The 24,625-nt window shown below is 44.8% G+C and overlaps 1 protein-coding gene across 3 annotated transcripts in view; it reads left to right on the top strand.

Moving 5' to 3' along the window:
* The window catches only part of ACOT7 (acyl-CoA thioesterase 7), a 106,441-nt gene that overhangs the window by 24,011 nt on the left and 57,805 nt on the right, over positions 1–24,625 (top strand). For 2 of the 3 annotated variants that reach the window (XM_044996539.1, XM_044996541.1), the window contains 4 exons: positions 6,725–6,816; positions 16,487–16,601; positions 21,268–21,282; positions 22,039–22,125. In XM_044996539.1, coding sequence (XP_044852474.1) covers positions 6,725–6,816; positions 16,487–16,601; positions 21,268–21,282; positions 22,039–22,125 — 309 coding nt within the window. The remainder of the gene's footprint in view (positions 1–6,724; positions 6,817–16,486; positions 16,602–21,267; positions 21,283–22,038; positions 22,126–24,625) is intronic. The other variant, XM_044996540.1, reaches the window with a different exon arrangement.

Below are 24,625 nucleotides of genomic sequence, written 5' to 3' on the forward strand. Positions count from 1 at the left end.
CACTTTCCTTTCTTTTCATCTTGTTCATTGCCATAGTTTGGTGTCTGACTAATCCACCCCCAGCCCTGTCTCTCGGAGCCACCCCCTCTTCCCAGAACCATGATTTAGCGTCAGTTGTTCTGTTGTTGCAGCCCCCACGCTTCTCTAGAAGGTGGATACTTATTCTAGTGAATTTTTTCAGAGATGTGCGTTGTACTTGTGTCAGGGTGGAAAAAAAATCCTGTAAAGTAAAATTTGCAATTAGGTACAATGACTTTAGACTGACAATTTAAAGCAGCAGTTTGTCAGCAAAATGTGACTTTAAAAACAATGTTTCGCCCCTAGGTTTCATCATCTTGTGACTTTAAACTGCAAAAATATTTAAATCCCCGGTTTTGCATGAGGAAACTAGTGGAAATTGCAGTTCAGCCTAAGCGGTTGGTAACAAATGAATAGATTAGATTTGACATCATTTGATTGTAAAAGAAGCAAAGGACTAAACTTAAAAACTGCATCAAAACGTTGTCAAATTATTTCCATTTTTAAGAAATTGTTTTTGGCAAACAAATGGCTACTCAATCTTGTAATGTGAACAGTTGCTGGGAACAAACTGTAGTGTTGCATCTGAGCTTGGTGGGAGTTGATGCAATGTTCTGTTTGAGTAACAGGCCTGGAGGCGATTGTCTAACTCTTGAGCAGAGCAGAAATTTCTTTTATTCTAATTGCAGTGCTTAAAGGGAGCAACTAGATGAAATAAATCTTGTTTGTATAATACCCTGTGTCTCCTGTTGCCTCTTGTAGCACTGAGGCTGAGCCTGTGTGGGGGTTGGGAGGCTAATCTGAGCAGACATTGTTAGCTGACACCTTTCGTTAATGTCAAACCCTTCCAGATCTGTGTAAACCTACCAGTCCCTCCAATGAAAGAGATCAAGAGAAACTAATGGTTGTTTTCCTTCTCTAATTAAATGTTAATCTATGGATTTTTGTGTCTGTGATGCAGCATATTAGAGCATCTTGTTATCCAGTTCATGGCTTGTCCCCTTCCCTTGTGCCTGTAGTGGCACGCTGTGGGATTGTGGACCCACCTGTATAGTCAGTTTCCCTGGCCTTGTGCTGCCTTCATATTGCAAATCATTCAGAAGCCTCTCACCATCTTTTATGTTGAGAGGGGTTTCTTGCTCCGTTGCTCAATGGATTGCAAAGTAACATGTTCACTGACGCAGGCTGGGCAGAGTGAAAAGCATTTGAAAAACCTACATTTTATATCACCACTGCTGCAGCTTGTCTGCGCTGCCCAGCCTGAGAGGAGTGTAAAAACTTAGTTGCTCACTTTCACCTTCTGTTTTTTCTGTTCTGTCACAATGGTGCCATCTCGGAGGTGCAGACACTGAAAGAGAATGTTTATATCCAAACATCAGACCGTTTCTAGGGAAAATTTTTGAAACCTCTTATAAATACTAAACTTTTTATTAATGTAACCTACATTTAGGGCCTAAGCTAGCAGGTCCTGAATGTGTTTTCATATACTGCTCACCTGGACCTTAACTAGTATACATCTTAAAAGTAGCTGAAGAGCCTCATGTGAGAGATGTTCTGGGATGACAGGATATTACTGCTAAGGAACAATTTGTGCAGGTTAATTCAATAGTCTTGAATGGTCTCCCCTTCCATTGAGTCTAAGGCCGTGTCTACACCGTGCTTTCTCTGAAAATTTCCCACTAGTTCCACTGCTACTGGACAGCCCTATGATAGGATCGCTAGCATAGACAAGGCACTACTGTTCCTATTGGTGTATTTAACCCTGCTCATAGCAAGGCTAGATGACGTGGTTCAGGGAAGAAAGCTGCCAGCCCCCGATACCTCATGTACACCAGCACTACCATTGGTGTTAATGCCATGGTACTCCAGGAAAAGCTGTGTCGGGGCCATCTACACTGAAGCTAACAGTCCATAGTAATAACTCAGTAAATGAGCCACTGGTCTGGATGCTTGTTGACTTGCAGTATGTGGAACAGTCGTGCAACCCTACCTTTACTGATTGTATTGATATTTAAGTGATTTCGCCATGCTGTGAATGTGATGTAAAATTTCAGGCTAAAGTTACTAGAGCAACTCTTCTCACTCAGCTTAATAAACTTCGGCTATTTCACCTGATGCTTTGAAACGATGAAATGCTACCGTACGTACTGGACAAATAAACCCTATGGCACTTGTTTCCTTGACAGTTGGAGTGATTTGTGCCTCAGTAGCCCGGAAGTCAGCAAGTGCAGTTTTTGAAGAATAGACTGGGCAGCAAGAAGGTCCAGGATGGTTTTGGTGCTAGCTTGGAACTCGGGAGACTCAATTTAAGTTCCCCCCTTCATCACGGACTTCCTGTGTGATCTTGGTCAAGTAACTTAGCCTCTCTGTGCCTCAGTTCCCCATCTGTACAATGGGGATAATGGCACTTCCAGGCCTCACAGAGATGGTGGATAAATGCTTTAAAGACTGAGGCATTCAGAAATGATAATGGAGGCCACACACCTAAAATAGGAGACTTGCCTTTTATGCAGTAAAGGTCTCTTCCTGCTTGCTGTCCCAGAGATTTGCATCCAGAAGCAGAGTTTGTGTAACAAATTTGGTTAGATCTATAGTCTACCCTTGTTTCCAGTGGCTTCATTCATACAAGAGCATCATGATGAGGAACAATTTTGCTTTGACATTTGCCTAGAGTATCCATAGCAGTAGCCTTGAAAGCCCCATCTGTCTCCCTGATTTACTTGAACCCCTTGTTTTAGAAGTAGACCTAGCTATGCCATCTCAAAGTACTGTTCTTCAGTAGGAGAGACCAGTCACCTAAAAGCACAGTTGGGCAGAAGATTCCTTCACACAGCAGCAGTCTTGGGCATTGACCTGCCTGTGAAGCTGCTGCTGCTGCTCAAGGAGCACTGAGACCACCTATAGAAAACAGGTCTGGCAATGACAAGACACCATTGAGTCTCAGTGTGTATCGTGGTAACCACCTCAGCAGCACCTGCAGGGAAAAGCAACAGTAAGCCAGGCTCTGCCCAAGAACAGCAGCAGCTTAATGGCAAGAGCGTCACTAACTTTAAGAACAGCAGGTTGACGTGGTGGCGTGTACAAGGGGCAGCAGAGGTTTGAATGCTGGCTGTTGGCACAAAGAAAACCCTGGCTAAGAAGGGGAGCTGGTGCAGCATGCTGTACTGAGCACATTGCTCTAGTTGTCAGTGACAGTTATAATGGTGGTAAACCACGTAGCGGAAGAGAGGGTTGGGAGATGTTTTGGAGACTTGGCACGGTAAATGTTACAGCTCAGCCATAGGAACAGCTGACCTTCATGTGTACCTGCATCCAGCTTCCGAAAGAACCTGAGTGTCTTGACTATCCCTGTAGGCATTTCATTTACATGGGGCTTGGAGGTCAGCATGGCTGCTCTTGGCAATGGCAATTCATGCCCATTCCTTTGCAGAAAATATTCATTTGAACCTATAGACATGCCTCTCCCTAACAATCTCCTCATCTACAAATTGTCAGCTAATAAATACCATGCAAAGAAAGAGAACCTGCTCCCCCAGTTCTCCCCTCCCTCTCACCTGCAGCACTAACAATACCAGGATCTTCTATTTTACTAGTCAGTTCGGGCATATGCCTTTATATTGAGCACAACCAGCTTCGCAACAGAAATATAAAATATCAAAATATTAAACGTATGTGAATGTGATTGGGGGAGAATTGCACTGGAAGAGAAGTGCAGCTCTTGAGACTTAAAATACTCCTTGGGAATTACGGTTCTTCTGATAATTTTTATTAAAGAATTAGGAAAAATTGTAATGAGCTTGTTTTGCATAATTTAGTGCACATTGTTCACAGAGGCATATAAAGAGTCGGCTCATGTGGTTGCCATGGTAATCATCTTGTCAGGATGGTTTTAGTTGGGTGTAACAGTGAATCTTATTCCCAAAAGCATGTTGTCAGATCCACTCTCAGTCAAAGTGCAGCAGAAAGGTTTTCCATATTTGCCTGTAGTTGAAAAATGATGCAGAATTGTAGCTAAATGCAACATTTCTATTAGTGACAGGAAGTTCATATGCAGTCCTAGCAGGACCTGGCCTAACGAATGTGATTTGGCAGCATCTATTCAAGCTCAGTGAGTTTTTACCCGTATTTTGCTCTTGTGTGGGTAGCCTGCTTTCATGGCAGATCTGCTCAGTGGGTGAAACCAGGCCCTGGGATCTGCAGGGAAAGGCTCCTAGTGCCCAGAAGGGTTTGGAGGAAGCCAAGCCGATGTTTGAGAGAGGCTTGTAAGGTGAGCCTGGGAAGTCTGGGTACCCTCTTCTTTACTGGGGGTGCTTGTTGAAGCTCCTGGTTTTTGTTGTTGTTTTTTTTTAGGGAGGTGTCTTGCAGGGGACTAGAGAGGCAGTTACCTAGTGCTGACTTGGACTAGTCTCCAGGCTACAGGGACAGGCTTATTGGTTGCAGGCATTAAAAGAATAGTCAGCAGCAACAGTTATGGTGAAAGTCCATGTTTGTAGGGGGAGTAAGGGAAGGGTGTGCCTGGAAGTCTGATTGTCGGTGCTTAGAGCACCCACCCAGACACTGCTTCGCTGCCAGGTCCTATTGCATGTTCTTCTGTGTCTGACTCTGGAGCTCCCTTCCAGTGTCCCCCATCACCTTCAAATGCCTAAACTTCATTGGTTTATAACAATGAGCCGTGTGGGGCAGTTTGGTGTGGCAGGGGGGCTAGATGCACTGCTACGGATGTGCTTCCCAAAATGCCAGCACCCATCCTGATGCTGGAAGATTGGAGTTTTCCCCTTCAAATTTCAGACAGACGAGACCCTCTAGTATAGAAATGATTGATGCTTGAGCTTGTGTCGGCTGAGATCCCCACCTGGGAATCTGCATCTACAATTCAGTGCTTGCTCTACATGAAGAAGAGATAATGTAGGGTCCCATGCTGCATGAGGAGGCCACAGTGCTACAGATTCTAGATGTGTGCTTTCCTCTGCAGTTTGCCTGGCACGCCACAAACTCTCCTGTTTTATAACATGCAGAACTTGCTGCTGGGAATATTGGAAGGAGATGGCCCAGCCAGCTTCAGCAGGACTAGTGTAGAGGGGCCTCACCTATTTTTGACTTAAAGATCTGTCAGCCCAGGATCAGTCACCATCCCTGGCTGGCTTGTTCATGGCTGTGTTGACAGCAGACGAGTGCATGTGATTGAATGCCCAGACCAGAGGTGAATTACTGTTCATTCATCTAACAGCTCTGTCTTTGCTGAACAGTTTGCGTGTGCCATAGATGCTAGTCTCTGAGCTTGATGGCCTCGGAGTCATGACGGTTTGACTTGTGGAAATATTTAGACATAAAATAATCCCGTCAGAAGGAATTCCATGTTTTGTTATATAGAGTTTTTCGGTAAGATATTTGGAGTTTTTAACTTCAGTGTCAGAGATAATTTGGCTCTGAAAACATGACTTTGTTTTGCATTCTTTAAAAAAAAAAAAAAAAAAAAAGCTCATCTGGTCTGCTTTCACATCTTCTCTGTAGCCTTCCACCAGCTAATCTTGTACCTGTATGTATTGTGTTTAGATGCTTCCCCAAAGGTAGGAGTCATTAAACCACGAGTATATTTTGCACAATTTCTAAAAACATTAAACACATGAATTCCCAACCCCTGCTCTAAACACTAACCATGATCTTTCACCTCCACGGTGGTTTCATGTACAGTGCACATTCTAAGCCTTATAAACCTTCAGCAGACGCTAATGAGCCCTGCAGCACTTGATGATAAAATCCTTCTCCTGTGCGTTATACTGGATGCTTGTTTCAGCTAATTAAATGCTAATGATTTGCTAGAAATCTGCTTTTAAAAAGGTCACCGTGCTAGCAGGTCAAGGTGCCACTTAGCAATAACATTGCAGTCAGAGGGCCTGTGTCACTCAAACAACCTGCTACACGTATACATTTAAGGACAAAGCACTGTCTGTCTGTAGGGCTGCTATGGAAGGTTCAAGTATTGCTGGCGCAATAGCCTCCTGCCCATCTCTTGCTGAATGCAGCAGTTGGCGCACACATTTCTGACAGTCCTGGAATTCCCCAGTCTGACCCGATGTGGCATAATAGACTGACAGGGGGATCAGAACACAGCATGTGCTAATGTTGTACTGGAGCCTGTTGATCCTCAGTTTCTTAAGCCATGACAGTGTCACTTACTAGTATGCAGCTCAAACATGACAGGCAGCAAAGATGTCTGCTGTAGCAAATGTTCTATGCTTACAAGCCACAAGCAAAAACATGGTGGTTCTTTGCTGTTGTTCAGCTCTTTCTCTGATGCTGGCACATGTCATCTAGACTAGAGAAGTCTCCTCAAGCCCATTCCCTGGTCATGGGGGTGGGCCCTGACTTCAGTGATGCTGTCCCTATGTATTCCTATAGAATGAGCATGGGGAAGGGAAGGCATGAAGCTATGTAGGGAATACCAAATAATCAATTGGAGAAAGGCCCTAGGCCTTGGGAGGCTTAATTCATGGTTTAGACAGCTCTTTGCAATTCTCCAGGCTCTTTGGTGCATCTCCAAGAAATTAGCTGCTATATCAGGGCTTCTTGCTTTTGTTACTGATCCTCAGCAGTGTAGCTTTCCGTGTACAGAATGTATGCTCTGAAAGTGCTACACAGGTTTTACTGTCGTGTGTTTCCAATGTGTCTATTTTATTAACACAGTTTTTTGCCTTTTTTTTTTAAGGTGCTAAGAGGGTGACTAATAGGGCAACTCTGTGGTATGTGCCTCTTTCTCTAAAGAACGTGGACAAAGTCCTTGAAGTTCCTCCCATTCAGGTAACGACATACATGTTAGCTCAGTATGCGTTTGCAGAGATTTGGAGTTGGTGTATTTTATTCCAGTGCCTTAACGTTCATTTTTTTTAATGAAAAGTTGACATGTCTACCTCCAGGCCAGTCGGAGAAGGTGCAGCATCAGAGTAACACTAGCTTTGCCATTAAGACGTCCCATTTCAGGGGTGTGGGCAGTTTTGTGTGTTCTCCCTTCCCCCCTCCCCTCCTTGAGGAAAAGATGCTCTGACTAATGTAAATATTCTGACCACTTTTTTGACAGTCCTGAAGCCGTGATCTCAGGAAATACTGCACCACAGAAAATGAATCTCCTTATTCCATAGCTCAGTGAGACTTAACCAGTTAATGCAAGAGAGCAAGGCAAAAGTTAAGCTATTGAAGTCTCTCCCTTCTCCTTTAAGTGAGAGAACTGACAGACTTGGCTTTGCAGAACGAGAGGATATCGCTTTTCAGGACTCAACCTGGCTGTTTCCAGAAGGATCTGTAGATGCTTAGAGGCCACAAACTGTACTTTTTGAGCTCTATTTTCACAAGATACAGCGACCAAGATATGTAGACATGGAAATGGTTCAGTACCTGTGTACAACCCACAAAAAGGCTGGTACTAAATTTACTGGATAAAATAGCTGTGCTTTGAAGAGCAACAAAATGACTATAGAAGAACTCTTTGGCTTTCAAGTAATTAAAGTGCAGGGATGAAAGAAGAGTGTGTATTTTGGTGTCACAGTGACAAATCCTTAGGGATAAGGATGTAAAAATAAATGACAAACTCACCATAAACTCTCCTTCTATATAAACATATGTTCAGGGAAATGCTTTGTATAACCATGTGTGTGCCAGAAAATCTCTCTAGCTGGTCTAGATTAATCACCTGCTAAGTGTACATGTGTAACGGGGTTCACTCACCACAGTGGTGCCTCCTCCTGGCTGTCTTGGGAATTAGCTCTGTGCCCTCTTCAGGTGGTGGTTTGCTGTCATCACTCCTGCTCTAGAACCCACATCTCGCCAAGGACCGCGGCGTCCTTTTCAGCAACACAGCCCTCCGTCTATGCCACACACTGTGCTCCCCGTTTCTGGTGGACCTGCAGTCTGCTGTTCAGCCACTTCCCTTAGTGGCTACTGCAGCAAATTGTCTGGTCACTTCCTCGTGGCCCCAGCATCCTCTTTGCCCTTGCCTCAGGGCCTCAACCTGCAAACCCCAGGAACCGGCCAGGAGCTGTCTCTCATTCCCCCTGGCCCTGCTCACAACACTGCTCTGTCCAGGTCGCTGGCAGTTCTCTCAGCCCTCCAGAGACACACTCCTTCCTCCCCGGGCTCCCAGCAGAGAACTGAACTCCTCTGCCCTGCAGCTCCCTTTTTATATGGGCCTGCTTGGTCCTGATTGGCTGCTTGCTTCACCCCTTCTCTGATTGGCTGCCTTCTGCAAAGCCTCCCTAGGGCTCCATTAACTCCTCAGAGCTCAGTGTGGGGCAGGCACCCCGTCACAACATAAAATACTTTTGTCAAGTTAGAATTAGCTTTTCACCCCATCCATGTGTCCTGTAATTCTCCTCCTGCAATCAGAGTTCTAACATGTATGCAGTCCTCTCAAATATCTTCTGGTTGGCCCCTCCTAGTGTAAACATAATAAATAAATACCCCCCACCCCCCCCAATCAAAGATATCACTGAGTGACCAAAATGTCAGGTTTGAAATACCTGGGTTCTCTGGCGCTACAGGTTTTCAGGTAGGTTTTCCACCTCTCCCCAGCTCTTCTGTGCCAAAGCGTTGACTTGGTTTGCTCAGTATTGTGACTTGAGGCCTGAACCAATTTGGCCTGCTTGAGTCAGTGAGATTCTTTGACTTCAGTGGGAGTTGGATCAGGCTCTTGGTGAGGAATTTAGGTAGGTTCTTAAAGGTTAAGAATAGCAAGAAAAAAACTGGACGGTGAGACTAAAGAAAAGATATGTGGAAAACAGGTGTAACTGTCTAGTGAAATTGCAGGATACCTGAAAGGTGAGATTTATGGGCCAATAATGGCGGAAGTCTTTATATTCACTGGTGAATACCACATGTAGTGAACCACTTACTTTTACATGTGAAGTGACCTTTCCTTTGTGGTGGTGGTTCTTACATTTTGCTTTCTGATAGCATGAGACCTCTGTCCTTCCAGTCCCTAATGAATTATGCACACCTGTGTTGTCATAAATTATGCAAAATCATTAGTTTACTTTCAAATGATCTTCCATGTTTTGGCACGTCAGGCGCCTTGACATAAACTCATTGGTTGCCTAACAGACTCTTAAGGGAACTGTGAACACCAGCACAGCTCAGCCATTGGCTCTGCCAACATAGTCATTGGAGTTGCTCTACTTCTGAGTGCATCAGATTTGCATTGCCAAGAGAGGTGACAGTTAATCCTGTTAATGAGCTGCTCCCTCTGGTCTGCTCCACCTCTAAGATTTTTCTCTGTATGTGTTAGAGGAAAATTCCTGTGACAGAATGAATTGAGAGTCTAAAGCAGGATATTTTTGTTCTTTACTCAGCAATTGTTTGCTTCAGACTTCGGGTAGCATATTCTCTCTCTCTCTCTCTCTCTCTCTCTTCCCCCCCACCCCCCTTACTCAGATGTCTCCTTCCAAGAACTCTTGAGTCCTTGAGAATTCCCCTGCCAATATGTTAGTGAAAAATTATTTCATCTGGCAGGAAAGAGGATCCATATTCCTTTTAACTGGAAAAGATTTGTTGAGCATGGAGCTGTGATATCAGTTACAGCTCTCACACCTAACAAATCTCTTCCTTTCTGCCTCCAAATTGGAATAAGTTTATCTGATATTTTACTTTTCTTCGAGTACTGAGGACTTGAATCAGTTTCCCAAACATCCTCTCCTCTTACCCTGTCTGAAAAGACTTAAAATCCCACTCCTCCTGTGATCTTTTATGCAGTTTGTCAAGTTCAGTCTTTGGTCATTTTAGAGGTTTCAAAAACTCATTGTAACTTGTCATGAAGAGCATTTGCTCATGCAGAATCTTAAGTGTACAAAGAAAATCCATGGAAAGATTCCACTCAGAGTTTTGAATCTTAAATTGGGTCATGAAACTCATCTTTGAGTAGAAGAATGATCAGAGCCCAAATAACAATTTGAAACAAGAGGTTGATGCCTCATTTAGATGATAAATGAGGTTTCATCATTACACCATCCAAACTTAATTGAGTTCTTTACAGATACGCCTCTGGGGTCTGAATGAGCTGGCTGATGCGTCTTGGTTTTGACTGAGTTAATATAATGTACTAAAGTCTCCAGTAGAAGCCATTGTTGTGTCTGATATTGGCCTGATAATGGATGTGCTACTGCCAGCAAAATGTCAATGAGGGCATTAGGTTACCTTTCACGTGTTCCCCTCACACGTATGACTGTGCTCTCCAAATCAAAATGGCAGGGAACGATCTGTCTACCTAGTACTTACTCTCTTTACTGTGAGAAGCTGCTGCTGTCTAACCTGCATTCTCTTCAGGACTGGCACTGATGTAATTTTGCTCAATTTATTTATTGTTTGGTTCTTTTGGGTGGGTGAGAGGCAAGGAGACCGTGTGGAAAATTTCAACCTAAAAGGTGACTGCTTCAGGAAGTTGTGTGTGGAAAGTGGCTTGTAAGAGAGTACCCTGAAGTGTGGCAGGTGTTAGATACCCACTCCAATATGGCTTTGGCTGGGACTTGACTCCTTCAGGAGTGGTCAGCACCATGTGTAACTCCACCATGTTCTCCTTTCTGAGTTCTAGTCTTGTGATGTGATTAATGCTCATTGACTCACCAAAGATACCAGGCTTCTCTACAGCCATTGCTAACGTGTAATTTATGGAGAAAGTTACACTTCGCTCTGTTCTGAGCGTGTCTCCAAAAATGCCATGCTAAATTCACTAGCCATAGGGCAAAGTCCTCACTAGTGACTTTCTGATGTGTGCTGACCAAAGTTATCTGCACACCTGAACCATGAGTACACTGCATTGAATTTGAGCTAATAGGTTCCTGTTGTGCTGCACATCTTCCATACGAACGGTGGGCAATCAGACTTCCAACTGGAGAGAGGCGGTCCTCTTCGGACAGAAGATTTTAGACATCTTGCTTCTGTTGGGCTCTAGATTGGCATCTGTAGACCTGTTTGCTGGAAATGGAGATAAAAGTTGATCTTGTAGGCGACCTAGCCTCAGGGTAAGTGCAGGAATTTCTCTGTCCAGGGCATCCAAAATTTGCCCTAGTGAAGATTACTGTACATAGGCAACTTGGTAGGAGCCAGAGAACTGCCCCTCATTATATTAGCATTGAGCAAGTTCAGCTGCCTGCATCTCAACTATAGAGGCATGTTTTTCTGATCAAGATCAAGTGCTGCATTAACAGGACCTGTACTGCACAATGTAGATTGTTTGAAACTGGTTCCTGAACCTAGTGCTGGTATCCACTATAGCCAGCAAACCGATCTGGAATGCAGTGGCCACCAACACTTCTTCACTAACCTACTCGGTTAGATAGTATGTAAACTTCCATTAGAAAGTTTCTAATCTTGTTGTTGTGATACTCTAGTTCCACCCATCACTCAATGGCTGAGGCTAGGCACCAGTTTCCTGCTGGCTTCAAAATGGGAAGCACTTCTCTGTCTGAACACTGTTTAAATATTAAACCCTTCTTACTGTTAACTCACTATTGATACATCATAAGACTTGCAGGGGCTTTCTTCCATGCTGGGAATGGCAAATGGCTCTCTTCTTCAAGATGACAGCCACCATTAGGGAGCTGAGAGAAGTTTGGAAAGCTAGTTCAGTTAGAACACTGTGCTAAATGGTTGTACCTCTCTTTGGAGTTCTCGCAGGGTTTCTCCAGCACCCCCGAGCAGAGAAAACCTAATAAGACCATTCTGCTGCCCTCCTGTAAACAAGCACTGACTTTGTTTGATAGGGCACTGTCATGAGGCAATACGATTTTGCTGAAAGGAAGATCATGCGCTGATTAAAAGTAGCTTTGCGCTTTATTGGGGAAGCAGAACCGTAGGAAGAAAACTAGGTAGACAGCACTAGGACAAGAGACCTAATATATTCATGTGTATCCTCTAGTCTTCCTAGAAACCCCCCTCCAGTCTTCAGGCAAATAATAATTTTGCCTGTGTGGCTTTTAAAAGCTTTTGTTCAACTTTTCCCTGGGGAGAGAATTCAATAACTCCTGAGCAACATTTATTAAAAAGGTAAAGGGGAAGAAAACTCTTTGACTGTGTGTTTGGGTTCTAAGGCTAACCCTAAGTTGTAATGAAAGAGGTATTGGAATGAAGCTAATTACAATGGAGTTAGTATAGTTACTCTGATAGCTTCTTATGGGGAAGGGGCTTCTCCCTGGACTAATCTGTTTTGCTGGAGGTAATAACCAGAAATTATAAGATTTAACTGATACTTCTGCATTGTTGGAAAGAATAATATGCAGTGAGAGGGGATTGTTCTTTAAAAACACACACTTGCACTTCTTCTGGGGACCTGTTCTTAGTAACTGAAATGGACAAAGAATCCTAGTTGCTGAAGCCGTGAGTGGGCAGAGCTAGACTTGTTAAGCTTGGAAATGGTCAGAATCTTACGTTTTCAGGCAAGTGCCAGAAGGTCCAGACATATAATGCAGAGACATTTCCGCTTATCCCACCACACTTAGTAGACCACCTCGTTGTTCTGTACAACGCGTTGAGGAGCACAGCAGCTGTGCGGCAGTGTACGCCACACCTGGCATTGAGAGCCATACTGAAAGCAGGGAAGCACTTGTCCCCTTGTGTGGTTGGCTGTGAACAAAAGCCATTTTAGTTTAATAGGATTTTGCCCCCAATGGAGCACTGGGACAGGCAACTCTGTTTGAAATGGCTGTAATGAACTCCCAACTTGTGCCCTGTGAGCGGTAGCGACTGATCCTGTTCCTTTGTCACAAAGAATGATTGACTAGACGGCTAGCGCAGTTCAGTAGCTGGGCAAATGGGGTCATGTGCAGAAAGTGTCAATGGAGGGGGTTTTGTCATCCCAATATACTGAGTGTACAGTCAAGCAAGCCATCACTCCAGTATCAGAGCTACATAGCTAACAGATGTCACTGCTTAGTATCCTCCAGGCTTTCAAGTGAAAGAGAGTATTTGGGGATAGTATTACCAAGCTAACACAGCTATTCATTATATAAAGTTGAAATGCTCTTTCCTCTTCTTACAAAGGCATAGAATTCCCTTGCAAAAGACACTTTCGGCTTTTAAATCCTGCACCGCCCCACAACATCCTGATTGAAGAATATTAATTTAAATAGTCCAGTTTAAATAGCTGGCATTCACCCTCGGCACAGGGACAGTGCGTTCCTTAATCTGTATGCAGCCAGAGACATTGTGTTCATAAGTCACCCAGGAGCCCATGTTTACCCATTTGTCTCTACAGATACCAGGAGCCGGTGGGGCAGGGGATGACAAAGGAGTAGATTAGTTTCAGCTAGGAGCTGCTAGGGATGATTTAGTGATATCAGTTGTAGGCTCTGAGTGAGGTTTTTTCCCCCTCTAGATAACTCTAGAGTAGGCCAAATTCTGGTCTGGTACAGTGACATAAATCCAGTTAATTCCAGTGGTTCACTAACTGCAGTGGAGTTTTTCTACATTTCCAGTGGGTGTGGCCAAGCAGGATTTGACCCAGCATTTACCTCTTACGTTTCTGAAAACAAGACACTCTGGCACACAGAGAAGAATGAGAATGCAGAGCGAAAAAGAACTAGATAAGTTCATGGAGGATAGGTCCATCAATGGCTATTAGCCAGGATGGGCAAGGATGGTGTCCCTAGCCTCTGTTTGCCAGAGCTGGGAATGGGTGATAGGGGATGGATCACTTGATGATCACCTGTTCTGTTCATTCCCTCTGGGGCACCTGGCATTGGCCACTGTCTGAAGACAAGATACTGGGCTAGATGGATCTCTGGTCTGACCCAGTATGGACATTCTTATGTTCTTAATGTCTTTAGACAACAATGGCAGCAGCTACTTCCTCTGACTCTCCCTGCAAAGCCTGGCTTGCCCGTGTCTAAGCTTAGTGGTTGGCACAGGTACAGCTACTCTGCCCGGGGATCATAGAGTGCAGGAAAAGCCTGAGGGAATCTCTGTCTGCTTTTAGGGGGATGAAAAAACATTCAGGGTCAAGTCTTCCCAACAACCTTGTTTCCGCCAGGACTGAGTCCTCTGAGCGTGTGCGAGGAGGCAGCTGGGGGAGGGGACTTGGAAGGAATAGCCAGCAGTGTGAATGAGGCTTCATCTGTAGCACTCTCAGAAGTGACATGTGCTGGCTCTGCCTTGGGGAGAGAGGACCCCAGGAGAATGAGTAACCCACATGCCAGCTTCCTTGTACTAAAACAAATTGCCTGTTTCTTTCTTTGATGGCTGGAGCTACATAAAATAAACTTTGTACGACTCCAGCCCTGCCATCTGGAGCCAAAGCTTTCCGAGCAGAGGAACAGCACCTGAAAGAGGGCAGCTTTCAAGTTTCCATTCAAGTCTCTGATCAACAATGTATAATTAGCTTGGAACAACTGTCCCTTTCAATATTAATTCACCACTTTATGGAGCATTGTGTCCCCCATAGGGGGATTGGGGCTTTAGCAAACTGACAGTGAAGCATCCTTGCTTCACCCAGAAAGGACAACTGTTGTGTTTATCTGTAGTTCAGCAGTTGTTACTGGAAGTAGCCAGAGTTTAAGCCCATCTCCAGGATGTTCTCCTGCGGAATATAGATTTCAGAAGCACACCAGTGTCTTGATGCAAATAGTGAATGGGATCTTACCAAACGAGAGACGGAGAAATTGTACTTCAGGGTTTAGAGTTGACAATGAAAGAATGCTTAGCAGGCTGCCCCTGCTTTGCTGCAGTAAAGAGAAGGTGTTCGGAAATAGTGTCATTAGTGGAAAATCACCCCTAAAGTTCTGGTTGATAGCTCTGACCTACACTGCAGGCCCTTTCAGTCAAAACTCCACCAGAGCATTCCACTCTTTCCAACTAGCGGACGTTGCAGATTGTTCTGACTTGCCCGTGCATGTTGGGTAAAGCCTTCAAAACAAGTTGGGTAAAGCCTTCAAAACAAAATTCTCGTTGCAATCGGGATTTAGGAATTACTTGTAATGGGAGTTGCGCATATATTTTTTTTCTTTATTCTTTTTCCACTCCCACCCATTGTCCTGGATGCTGTATACCCAAGAACTATTTAATTTCCTCTTGTACAGGTCTGAGCCCATTATCAGTGCTTTTAAGGTTGCATTGTGTCAGAGCACAAACAGGGCCTGTGTACTGATGCCTCTTCCATGTAATGCCTTTTGATAGTGCTTCTAGTTCTGTCCAGTCAGAAGCTGGTTTTCTAGCTCTAGTTGTGGGGGAAAAAAAACAAAAAAAGATGCAATGAAGAAAATGCTTGAATGTAGCTTGAGGGATTTTACAGACATGTTTTGCTGTTTGAAATGGATAAGTATTCTGTACCGTAAACGCTTTGGAAAGAGTTGGAAGTAACTGTACTTGACAGGTCTATAATTAAAACTTATTCTCTTTCAACTTTGAGATGAAATGTCAGCAGCAAAATACTTCAGAATTTCATCATAACACTGAATGATTCCTGAAAGGTATACTTGTCTCTGTTTGTAGCTACGTGCTGCTGAGAGAAGAGTTCTAACAAATTTTGTTCAAGGGCTGTCGTGCAATTTAAAAAAATAATTGTGATTAATCAGTAATAGAATACCATTTATTTAAACATTCTTGGATGTTTTCCACATTTTCAAATGTGTTGATTTCAGTTTCAACACAGAATATGAAGTGTACAGTGCTCACTTTATATTTGTTATAAATATTTGCACTGTAAAAATAAAATAAATGGTATTTTTCAATTCACGTAATACAAGTACTGTAGTGCATCTCTTTATCATGAAAGTTGAACTTACAAATGTAGAATTATGCACAAAAAACTGTTTTTTTTAATGCAATGTCAAACTTTAGAGCTTACAAGTCCACTCAGTCCTACTTCTTGTTCAGCCAATTGCTGAGACAAACAAGTTTGTTTACACGTGCAAGAGACATTGCTGTGCCTTCCTTTTTACTTGCCTTGATCCTCTTTAGAAAAAGTAGCAAAGTTTTTTTTTTTTTTGGTCACCTAAATGAAGCAAGGAAATCCATCAGTCTGAAAACCAACAAGGTATATATACATCCAGGAGTGAATGAATTTTGTGAACAAGATGTGCATGGCCTCAGTTAGGGGCTGAGAACTAAAGTGACAGGCTGCACTGAAGACTGCTGAATCTTTCCACCTGTTACACCTCCAAGGGCAAGAAGGCCTGGCAGCAAGTGACTGATAAACACTAGAGATTCTGGCATTAAAGAGGAAACGAGTGGCTGTGCACATCACCCATTTCCCCCCTCACAAGCCAGTCTGGCGCTCTGCGTCTTCGGCTCTGCACTAATAGTCACTGGACAGATCTGGTCCTATGTGATAACTAGGGCAGCCATGGAATCTCTCAGCATCTGGCAGAGTAATGAGGGCCGTACCTGTTCAGCTGTGGGTCCTCAGTTACGCATCCTTTACCTTTCCTCTGGCGTGTAACTTGTCTTTTAGCCAAGCAATACACTGTGTGACCTGTATGTTCTTTCCTTTCAGTACGCATGGAAAGAGCTGGAGGAGGACGGAAAGAAACGCTATGAAGAGCAAAAACTGGAACGACTGGTAACTAAACAGAGAAATGGAGACATCATCTTCCCTGTTTTCAACCCAGGTAATGCAGGCAGCCAGAGTGGTGATTTCTTAAGAAATCAGCTTGCAAAATTCTTCACACTCTCCTTCTCTCAGGCTTCCAAACCAGTAGGATAAGACCGAGTATTAACTTGGTAGAGCAAGGTCTTCACTGCACCAAAACACGAGTTCTCCATGACGAGTTCTCCATGACTTCCGTCCCGTGACTCCATGTTGTAACTGAAAAAGGTTTTGGGCCCCATTCCTGTTTGCCTAAAAGAAAAGAGGGGGCTGAAACCCCCCAAACTTGTTTGCAGACTCCAGGATGAGAGCCTGAGAGTCAGACTGAGGTCTCCATCTCTGTGGGGCAGTTAACTTGGGACTCTAACTGAAAACTGTTCTGTAAGTTCTTCTAACATGCTGACTTTGGGCTGTGGTGGAGACCTGTACTTTACTGATAGGGACCCATGTTTCCTCTGAATTTTCAGCCTTGTTTTGTTACCCTCATACTGCTTAGAACATGTATTGACACACTACCTGGGTATATTACCAATAATCAATTCTTTATATAGCGCTTTTCATCCATTGATCTTGGTCCTTTAGAAAGGAGGTAAGGATCAGATCTGCCATCTTACAGATGGAGAAACTGAGGCATCGAAGTGAAGTGACGTGCCCAAGGTCACCCAGCTGGCCAGTGGTAGAGCCAGGGATAGAGTCAAATTCTGTTGCTCTATCCACTAGGCGTCACTCTTTGCCCTCTTCAGACTGTGGGGCATCCAGTTTGGCGGGTGTGGAACAAAGTAGTTTTAAAGGCTAGCCAGGTACCTCTTCATACACACAAGATTAATGGAACGCCTCAACCCACCTTTCCATTTCCCCTCACCTCATCCTCCGGCCCTGGTAGATGGGCTTGGGAGGAACTTCTTCCATGACTTACTGGTAGAGGAAAATGGGTTCTTAAGGTTAATATTGGCGTGTTGGTTCTTCCTAGATTTTTTTTTTTCCATGCAAGATCCTGCTCAAACTGCAGGTGGCACCTGTCTTCCCAGTCTGTAAACCCAGGAGTCGTAGAACACTTTCCCTGGACTTACCACTGCTCCATATTCCTCCTTGTTACCTTGTGATTCCCCGCAGGTGATGTGTGCTCTAGGCATGCCTGCAAATAGACAGGCTCCTGTTCTAGGCTACAGGAGGGGCAGCCCTGCAGTTCATTCTCTTCCTGTTTCTGCAAGACTGGCGTTGTAACACCCTGTGTTCAGCTCCCACCCTGACGTGTTCATCACCCTGCGTGGCTGCCCACTCCACTCAGATGTACGTGTAGCTGTGCCAGACACACTGTCCTCTTACAGCCCGAGCCCACACATTCCCATCAGTACTTGACTGTCAGGATGACCAGTTCTATTCCTGGCATACCCTGACCTTTTAAGGATGGTTTCCTGCTCATCCCTGACCAACATCCCTGCTTTTTAAAGGCTGTTCGCACCAGGATGTGGTGATCTTTCCCTGGAGTTTGTCAAGCTAAGGTATTGCCAACCTCAAGAGATCAAAGCTCATGACTCGGGCTATCAATCATGATTGGCTCCCAAAAATCATAGACTAAACAAATGAGTATTTTTTTTAAATTGTCTTGACTTTTTAACTCCCCTCTATTCCTGTGCCAATGTGTGAGAGAGAATTTCAGCTTGAAAAGTCAACCTTTAATGTGCACACAAATGCATACCTCTCCCTGGCTGCTCAGATGACCTCACTTACCCCTTCCTGACCCCGGAGATAGGAGAAGCTGACATCACTGTCTTCCCCTCGCAGCAACATTTCTCTACCTCCTGCTGCCCAGGATCGTCTTTACCTGCGTCCCAGCAACACCATTTCCCTGAGTCCCCCTCCTCCCTTGCCGCCTCCTGCCACAGGGCCCTCTCTGATTTAGTGCCATGCAGGCAGGCAGGGCAGATCTGTCCCCTCCCCAAGGCTCTCATACAGAGTTCTGCTTCTGTGCCCATCCCTGAAAATCGTGGGATCTGAGGATCTTCATGCATCACTGTGACGGTGCCTGCTGCAGGGGCCAAAATCCCGTGGTTTGCAATCTGTTCCTGAGACTTGGAAAGTTCCTGAGACTACCTCTTCCCCTGGCTGTTCGGAGGGGAGTCCCCTGCCCATCACTACTCCCAAGATGTGGGCGCTGCCATTCCATCACTGTTCTCTGCAGCCCCTCAGCTTCCACCACTGCCCACCATGTCCTCTGCTCCCTCTCATTCATCTTTCAGTGTCACTGCTGCTCCTCAGTCTGTCCTGTCCCGCTGCCTGAACTGTACAGTGGCCGCCATTTTGCCTGTGGCCAGGGCTTCAATGTCATTGAAAACAGTGGGAGGTGGCAGCCAGCCATCTTGCTGGCTTCAGCCCCAGTCATGTTAATGAGAGATGGTGGCCGTTTTGAATATTGGTGAGTTGGAAAATTTGTGAGTTGGGCCTGTCATCATGGTTTTATAAGACAGGTGGTAAAAAACAGCCCAAAATTGCTAGTCCTAAAAGCGTGAGAATTGCAATACCTAGAGCTTGGTTTCAGTAGAAAAACTTTCATTTCCATCATCTGAATGTGTGTGTTGGGCGTTATGATACCGTGGCTGAATGGCCTCACTCACTTACGCATCTTACTCAGCTGTTGCTGGAGAATCAGGTTTCCCTCTGCGTGCACTTGCTGAAGAAACCCATCTTATGCCACTTAACATAACTCCTGGACTCGGCTAGCCAGTGTTGGAGATCCTTTGTCAGTGTGTAGCTATGAGTTCAAATGCTCTTGGCTGGAGTTGTCAGGGTGTGTCTGGAGATCATCAGAGAGCATCTGGAAATCTCCTGGCATTCCATGAGGGACATTTTAATACTGGCTGCCCCTTCGGCTCAGAAATTCTGACTCGCTAGCCGGCTTTGGGTTCCATGTCTGATTTCTCACTGCCCAGGTGACTTCTCATGCAATTCTAAAGGGCTCCCCCCATGCGGTACCCTTATTGCGTGCTTTGTAAGAGCTGCTTGTTTCCTCCTCACTCCTGCAAAGTGCCGCTTCCCAGGTGAGAGAGAGCTCACTTTAAGGAAGCCATTATCCTCCTGGAATTCTTGTCTCCAGTATCACCAACAGGAGAATTTTCTATCGACTTATGCCTTGTGTAATCAGAAACCCAGATCTCTCCATGCACTTGGGTAGGAGTGTGTCTGCCCATCACTGTAAAAGGGCAGTGATTTCCAGTCTCCCAGACGACTAGTCTCCAGGTAGGAAAACTAATAATGGACTAAACTAGGTTACTTACCTGTAGCCTGAGGCCTCCTGAGTTTGCCCCTTCAGAGACCGCCCCTCCGTCTGCCTTGCTTGTCTTCAGGGAGCAGTTGAGTTTGACACTGGAAGTTCGGAGCACTGAGGAGCTGAGCTGCTGCGCTCGGCTATTTATAGCCCTCACGTGGCATAGCATGTGCAATCCAAGAGTGTGCATCTGTGGATTAGAAAAGATGCACAATTCTGGCTTTGTTCAAGTGTCTCTGGCTGTGAGTCTGCAGTCTAAAATAACGTTGTGAGATCTGAAATATAATTTGAGAAGCTGCTAGAGCATGTGACTAAGTAAACTTGTAAGTCCCTTTATGAGGTGGAGTTATGAAAGAGATGACATGCGGATTATTTTTGCCATTTTGAATTAGAGGCTCTTTCTCTACAGCTTGTTAATTTTAACTACCTTTAAAATTTTGAGACGAGTACACGGTTTCAGGCATTTGGACAGTTGTTGCCTAGCAACAAATCACAAGGGGCAACTGTGTTCCTTTGGTCTCGTTCCAGAGCCCGATAGGTTTTATAAACAGTTCCCCTTGCTACACCACATGTCTATACCCAGGTGAAGATTAAATGGCTTCTTAATTTTTTCAGCCGTGACAAACTTTCCTTATTAAAGATCAGGAAAACTTAACTTTTTTTTAAATAAGTGTGAATGTTAGCAACACATCTGGCTGCAAGCACAGCTACTCTGAAAGCCTGAATGCGTACAGTATCTGCCAGTGCTCGGAGGTGAAGGGGGAGCTGGCATGCCCAGGCTTAGAACTCCCTGTCCCTGCAACTACTGTCCCAAACGGCAGCAGTGGGAAATGCGAGTTGGGCAGCCACACATTCAGACACTGGTATCAACGCCTGTTTCAGAAAGTGTCTGAGGTGAGGAGCTGGGTAGATCAGGGGATTCCCAGTGAAACAGAAGCCGTTCCTTGGCTTTTTAGCCACCGGTTCAACTCTGGCCCCCATTGGCAATGATGGAAAGCTATTAACTATCATTTGGCTTCCTGTGTGAAATTGGACAAGGGTTAGACATCACCGTCACAATAGACACTGATGGAAATCCTGAGTTGAAACAGATCTAGAACTGAATGGGCATGAAGACTGACTTGGCTTCCTACTCATGGGCATTTCCTCCACATTGGGCTGGCATGGAGAAGCCTGCCTGTCTGCTGTGCAGTAACTGTTCTTTATCCCAATGACGTGTCTGTTACCAGCACTGAATTCCTTTACTGTCCGAGCCCATGAAGATAGAATTCTGTAACATCACAGTGCACGCGGACTCTACAGACCTGCAGTTCTAGCACACATTGGGGGGGGACTGTTGTCCGTTATCTGTTTGCTAAAAGAGGGTTCCTAGATAATGAAAGCCGCTTATGTACCTTTTTTCTTTGCTCTCCTTGCCTCACAGATAGACAGAATAAAGGTAAGGCTATTTCAGTTAATTGATGCTGTGTTGTGTGGATGTAGCTGGAAAATATACATTGAGAGATTTTTAATTGCTATTTGTTCTACTGTTACTCAGGTTATTGAGTTGAAGGCCATAATGGCAAGCAACTGTCTACCAGTTCTACTTTTTTCTAAATATAAGCCAAAGTTAGTACAAACTTCTCACTGAACATAGGCTTTTAAATGCAGTTTTCTTTACCATCATATTTGGGCAAAATCTTGCACTTAAACATTTCAATGCACCTGCATATGAAGCACCATTGATAAGTTCAGATACCAGTTGCACCTGCAGTTACAAGTGGGTACAAAAATAGAAAGTGTTAACACTGGGCTGTAGGCTGAGTCCTTTAACATATTGGTTTCCCAGCACATTATTTTCAGAATCGTTTTTATGATCTGTGGCACTGAAACAAACACACTGATTTTCAAATGTTAGCTTGTTGTGAAGATCTAGATTAAAAATAAAGCCAAGTTTGTAGCTTAAGAAAGATGGTTAGTTTGACCACAGCGAACCTTTGTGTGTCAAATGGCCTTTCCTCTTTTCAAAAACTTGCTGACTTTAAATGTACATCACAATTTTTAATAAGGTAGCACAAAGACTCTGTCCTGTATAAGGTGAGCTAAAAGTCTGCTTCAGCCTCTTAATGCATTCTTGTATGTCATTGGGAATTCTGATGATTAGAGTCCGAATCCTTTATGTAGTAGGTCTGACCTCTGTTTTTTCTTTCCATAGAGCCGTACACTGTAGGCTATAGCCAGTCCAGCCTGATCCATCTGGTGGGCCCATCAGACTGCACTCTACATGGATTTGTACATGGAGGTGAGTAGCTCTGGTTTTACCACGGTTGCATAAATGTGATGTGTAACTTTAGAACTCAACTGCCAGGCTATTGTTTAGCAAGAATTAAATACCATAAATGTAAAGGCTCTTAATACCTAGCGTAATGAAATCACACTCTGACTCCGGGTCCGTTCACACAGCCCGTGGCAGTGAGCTCCCAGCTGGGTCAGCAGCCTTGGGTTGGCAGGACTTGCACTAGCGCTCTAAAAACCAGTTGTAAACGGGGCTTTGAAGCTGTGGCCTGAGCTGCAGCCCGAGCTCTGAAGCTAGCCCTGTCCCTAGGCTTCTGAGCCTGAGCTGTGGCCCTAGCCACAGCTTCGAAATGCGGTTTGCACAGCTGTTTTTAGACTGCTAGTGTGAGCCCTGCTAACCCAAGTCTGTCCACCCAGGCTGAGAGGCTCATTGCCTTGGGCTGTGTAAACGGACCCTTGGGGGCTCTTACAGAAGAAGGGAAGTGGGGAAAATACAATTTTTTTTATTTGTAGTGTGGTAGCACCTAGGAGCCCCTGTTGTGGCCCAGGCACTCATGCTAGGCACTGTGTGAAGCAGGGCCGCCCAGAGGATTCAGGGGGCCTGGGGTCTTTGGCGGCGGGGGGCCCCACTTCGGTGGTAATTCGGCGGCGGGGGGTCCTTCCGCTCCGGGACCTGCCGCTGAAGTGCCCCGAAGACCTGCGGCGGGAGCCCCCGCCACCGAATTACCGCCGAAGACCCGGCACTTCGGTGACGGGTCCCGCTTTTGGCGATAATTCGGTGCCCTGGGGCGGAAGGACCCCCCGCCACCGAAGACCCGGAGCAGAAGAAGCTCCGGGGGCCCGGGCCTCGTGAGTGTTTTCCAGGGCCCCCAGTGTGAGTGAAGGGGGCCCCAAAAATCTCTCGTGGGGGCCCCTGCGGGGCCCGGGACCTGGGGCAAATTGCCCCAATTGCCCCCCCCCCCCCCCCCCCCCCCCCCCGCCTTGGTGTGAAGATATGAAGTGAGTCAGTGAGACCAGATTAGATTAGGCTGTGCTTGAGAATTGTTTGAGGTACTATGAGCACTTCTCAGAGAGAAGTGTCTAAATTCCCATCTACATTGGTGTGTGATACCAGCTCTGCAAGTTTTGCCCAAGGAGAGTATATTGCATATTCACAGTGGTGCATCAATTCTAAACACATGCTCAGATTGTTATGTTATTAAATATATTTGTGTGGTATGTACTTCTATAGGAATTGGATTAGTTAATGCCTGTACAATAAAGTACTTTATTTGTATTGAAGGAACTGTTTTTCAGCTCTGATTTTCCTAGTACTTCAGTTTTAGTGACTTTAACTACAATAAAATTCCCTAACTGACCCTGTTGCGTTGGTCACTGTTGCATGACACTTTCTCCTTACCTTACCCCCTCGTGTGTCTTGATCTCTGGAATTCGGCTCACTTCAAACAGTAGTTTTATAATGTCATTTCCATGCAAAAATGACTGCAACTTTAATGTACCAATGTGTGAAACTTATTCACTAATATGGAGTTTGATATCTGCATGAGCCACTACTGTTGGTATTCTGGAAGGATCAATAACAGCCAAGTGCCTGTTAACTCACGTTCAGACTAGGAAGGAATGTTTAGATGCTAAATTACTTTCAACTTTCTACAAATTGCAACACTTTTGTCAGTTTATGCAAAAAAGTCTCTACTGACATATGCTCACTCTTCAACTGGTATTTGGGATCTGTTTAGCAGCAGCTTCACAATGCACCATTTACTTGTTTAGCGTGTTGTATATACAGTTGATTCATAAGATGTGCTTAACATCAAGCACAGTCATCTCCTACAGTAGAGAACAGAGCATGCCGTGCAGCAGTATCGAGACTGGATGAACAGAGTAATGGTCTCAAGATAATGGAGTGGTGCAATTTTCTCATTTACCTACAAAGGAATCCAAAACTAAATAAATCAAACACTCCAGTGAAGCAGTAATTCAATAAATGCTTTCTTTGCAGAGCCATTAAATGGTCATTCCCCTTTATCTACATGGAAGGAGTTCAGAGTTACTCCTTGTGAAGTGTTAAAGTGCTGGGAATATTCAGCTAGCTTCTTTGTTTGCTAAGATGTCATGTTATGCAAATGAAATGTCTTCATTGCCTCACCCCAATTTGGGGAACCAGGTGTCTTCCTCCTGTTGCAGCCACTGGGGGTGGTGGGCCTCAGGCTTTGGTCCCCCCTTCTGGGGGTCAGGTAGTAATTTTTGTTGTCAGAAGGGAGTCATGATACAATAAAGTTTGAGAACCCTTGGGTTAGAGTGATCCTAAAAATAACCCAAACAGTAATAGGGTTCTACATGTCATAACTTAGCCAAGTCAAAATTACTTTCACTGCAGTTCTCAGAGTGCAAGCTCCCTGCCACGTGTCATCTTCCAAATACCCCAGCAGTGTCTGTACAGCTCTTAGAGTGTACAAATTTTTGAGTAAGGTTTTTTTGCCCTCAAACTTAGTCAAATCATGTTT

Source organism: Mauremys mutica, chromosome 21 (assembly GCF_020497125.1).
Source record: "Mauremys mutica isolate MM-2020 ecotype Southern chromosome 21, ASM2049712v1, whole genome shotgun sequence".
Lineage (NCBI taxonomy): Eukaryota > Metazoa > Chordata > Testudines > Geoemydidae > Mauremys > Mauremys mutica.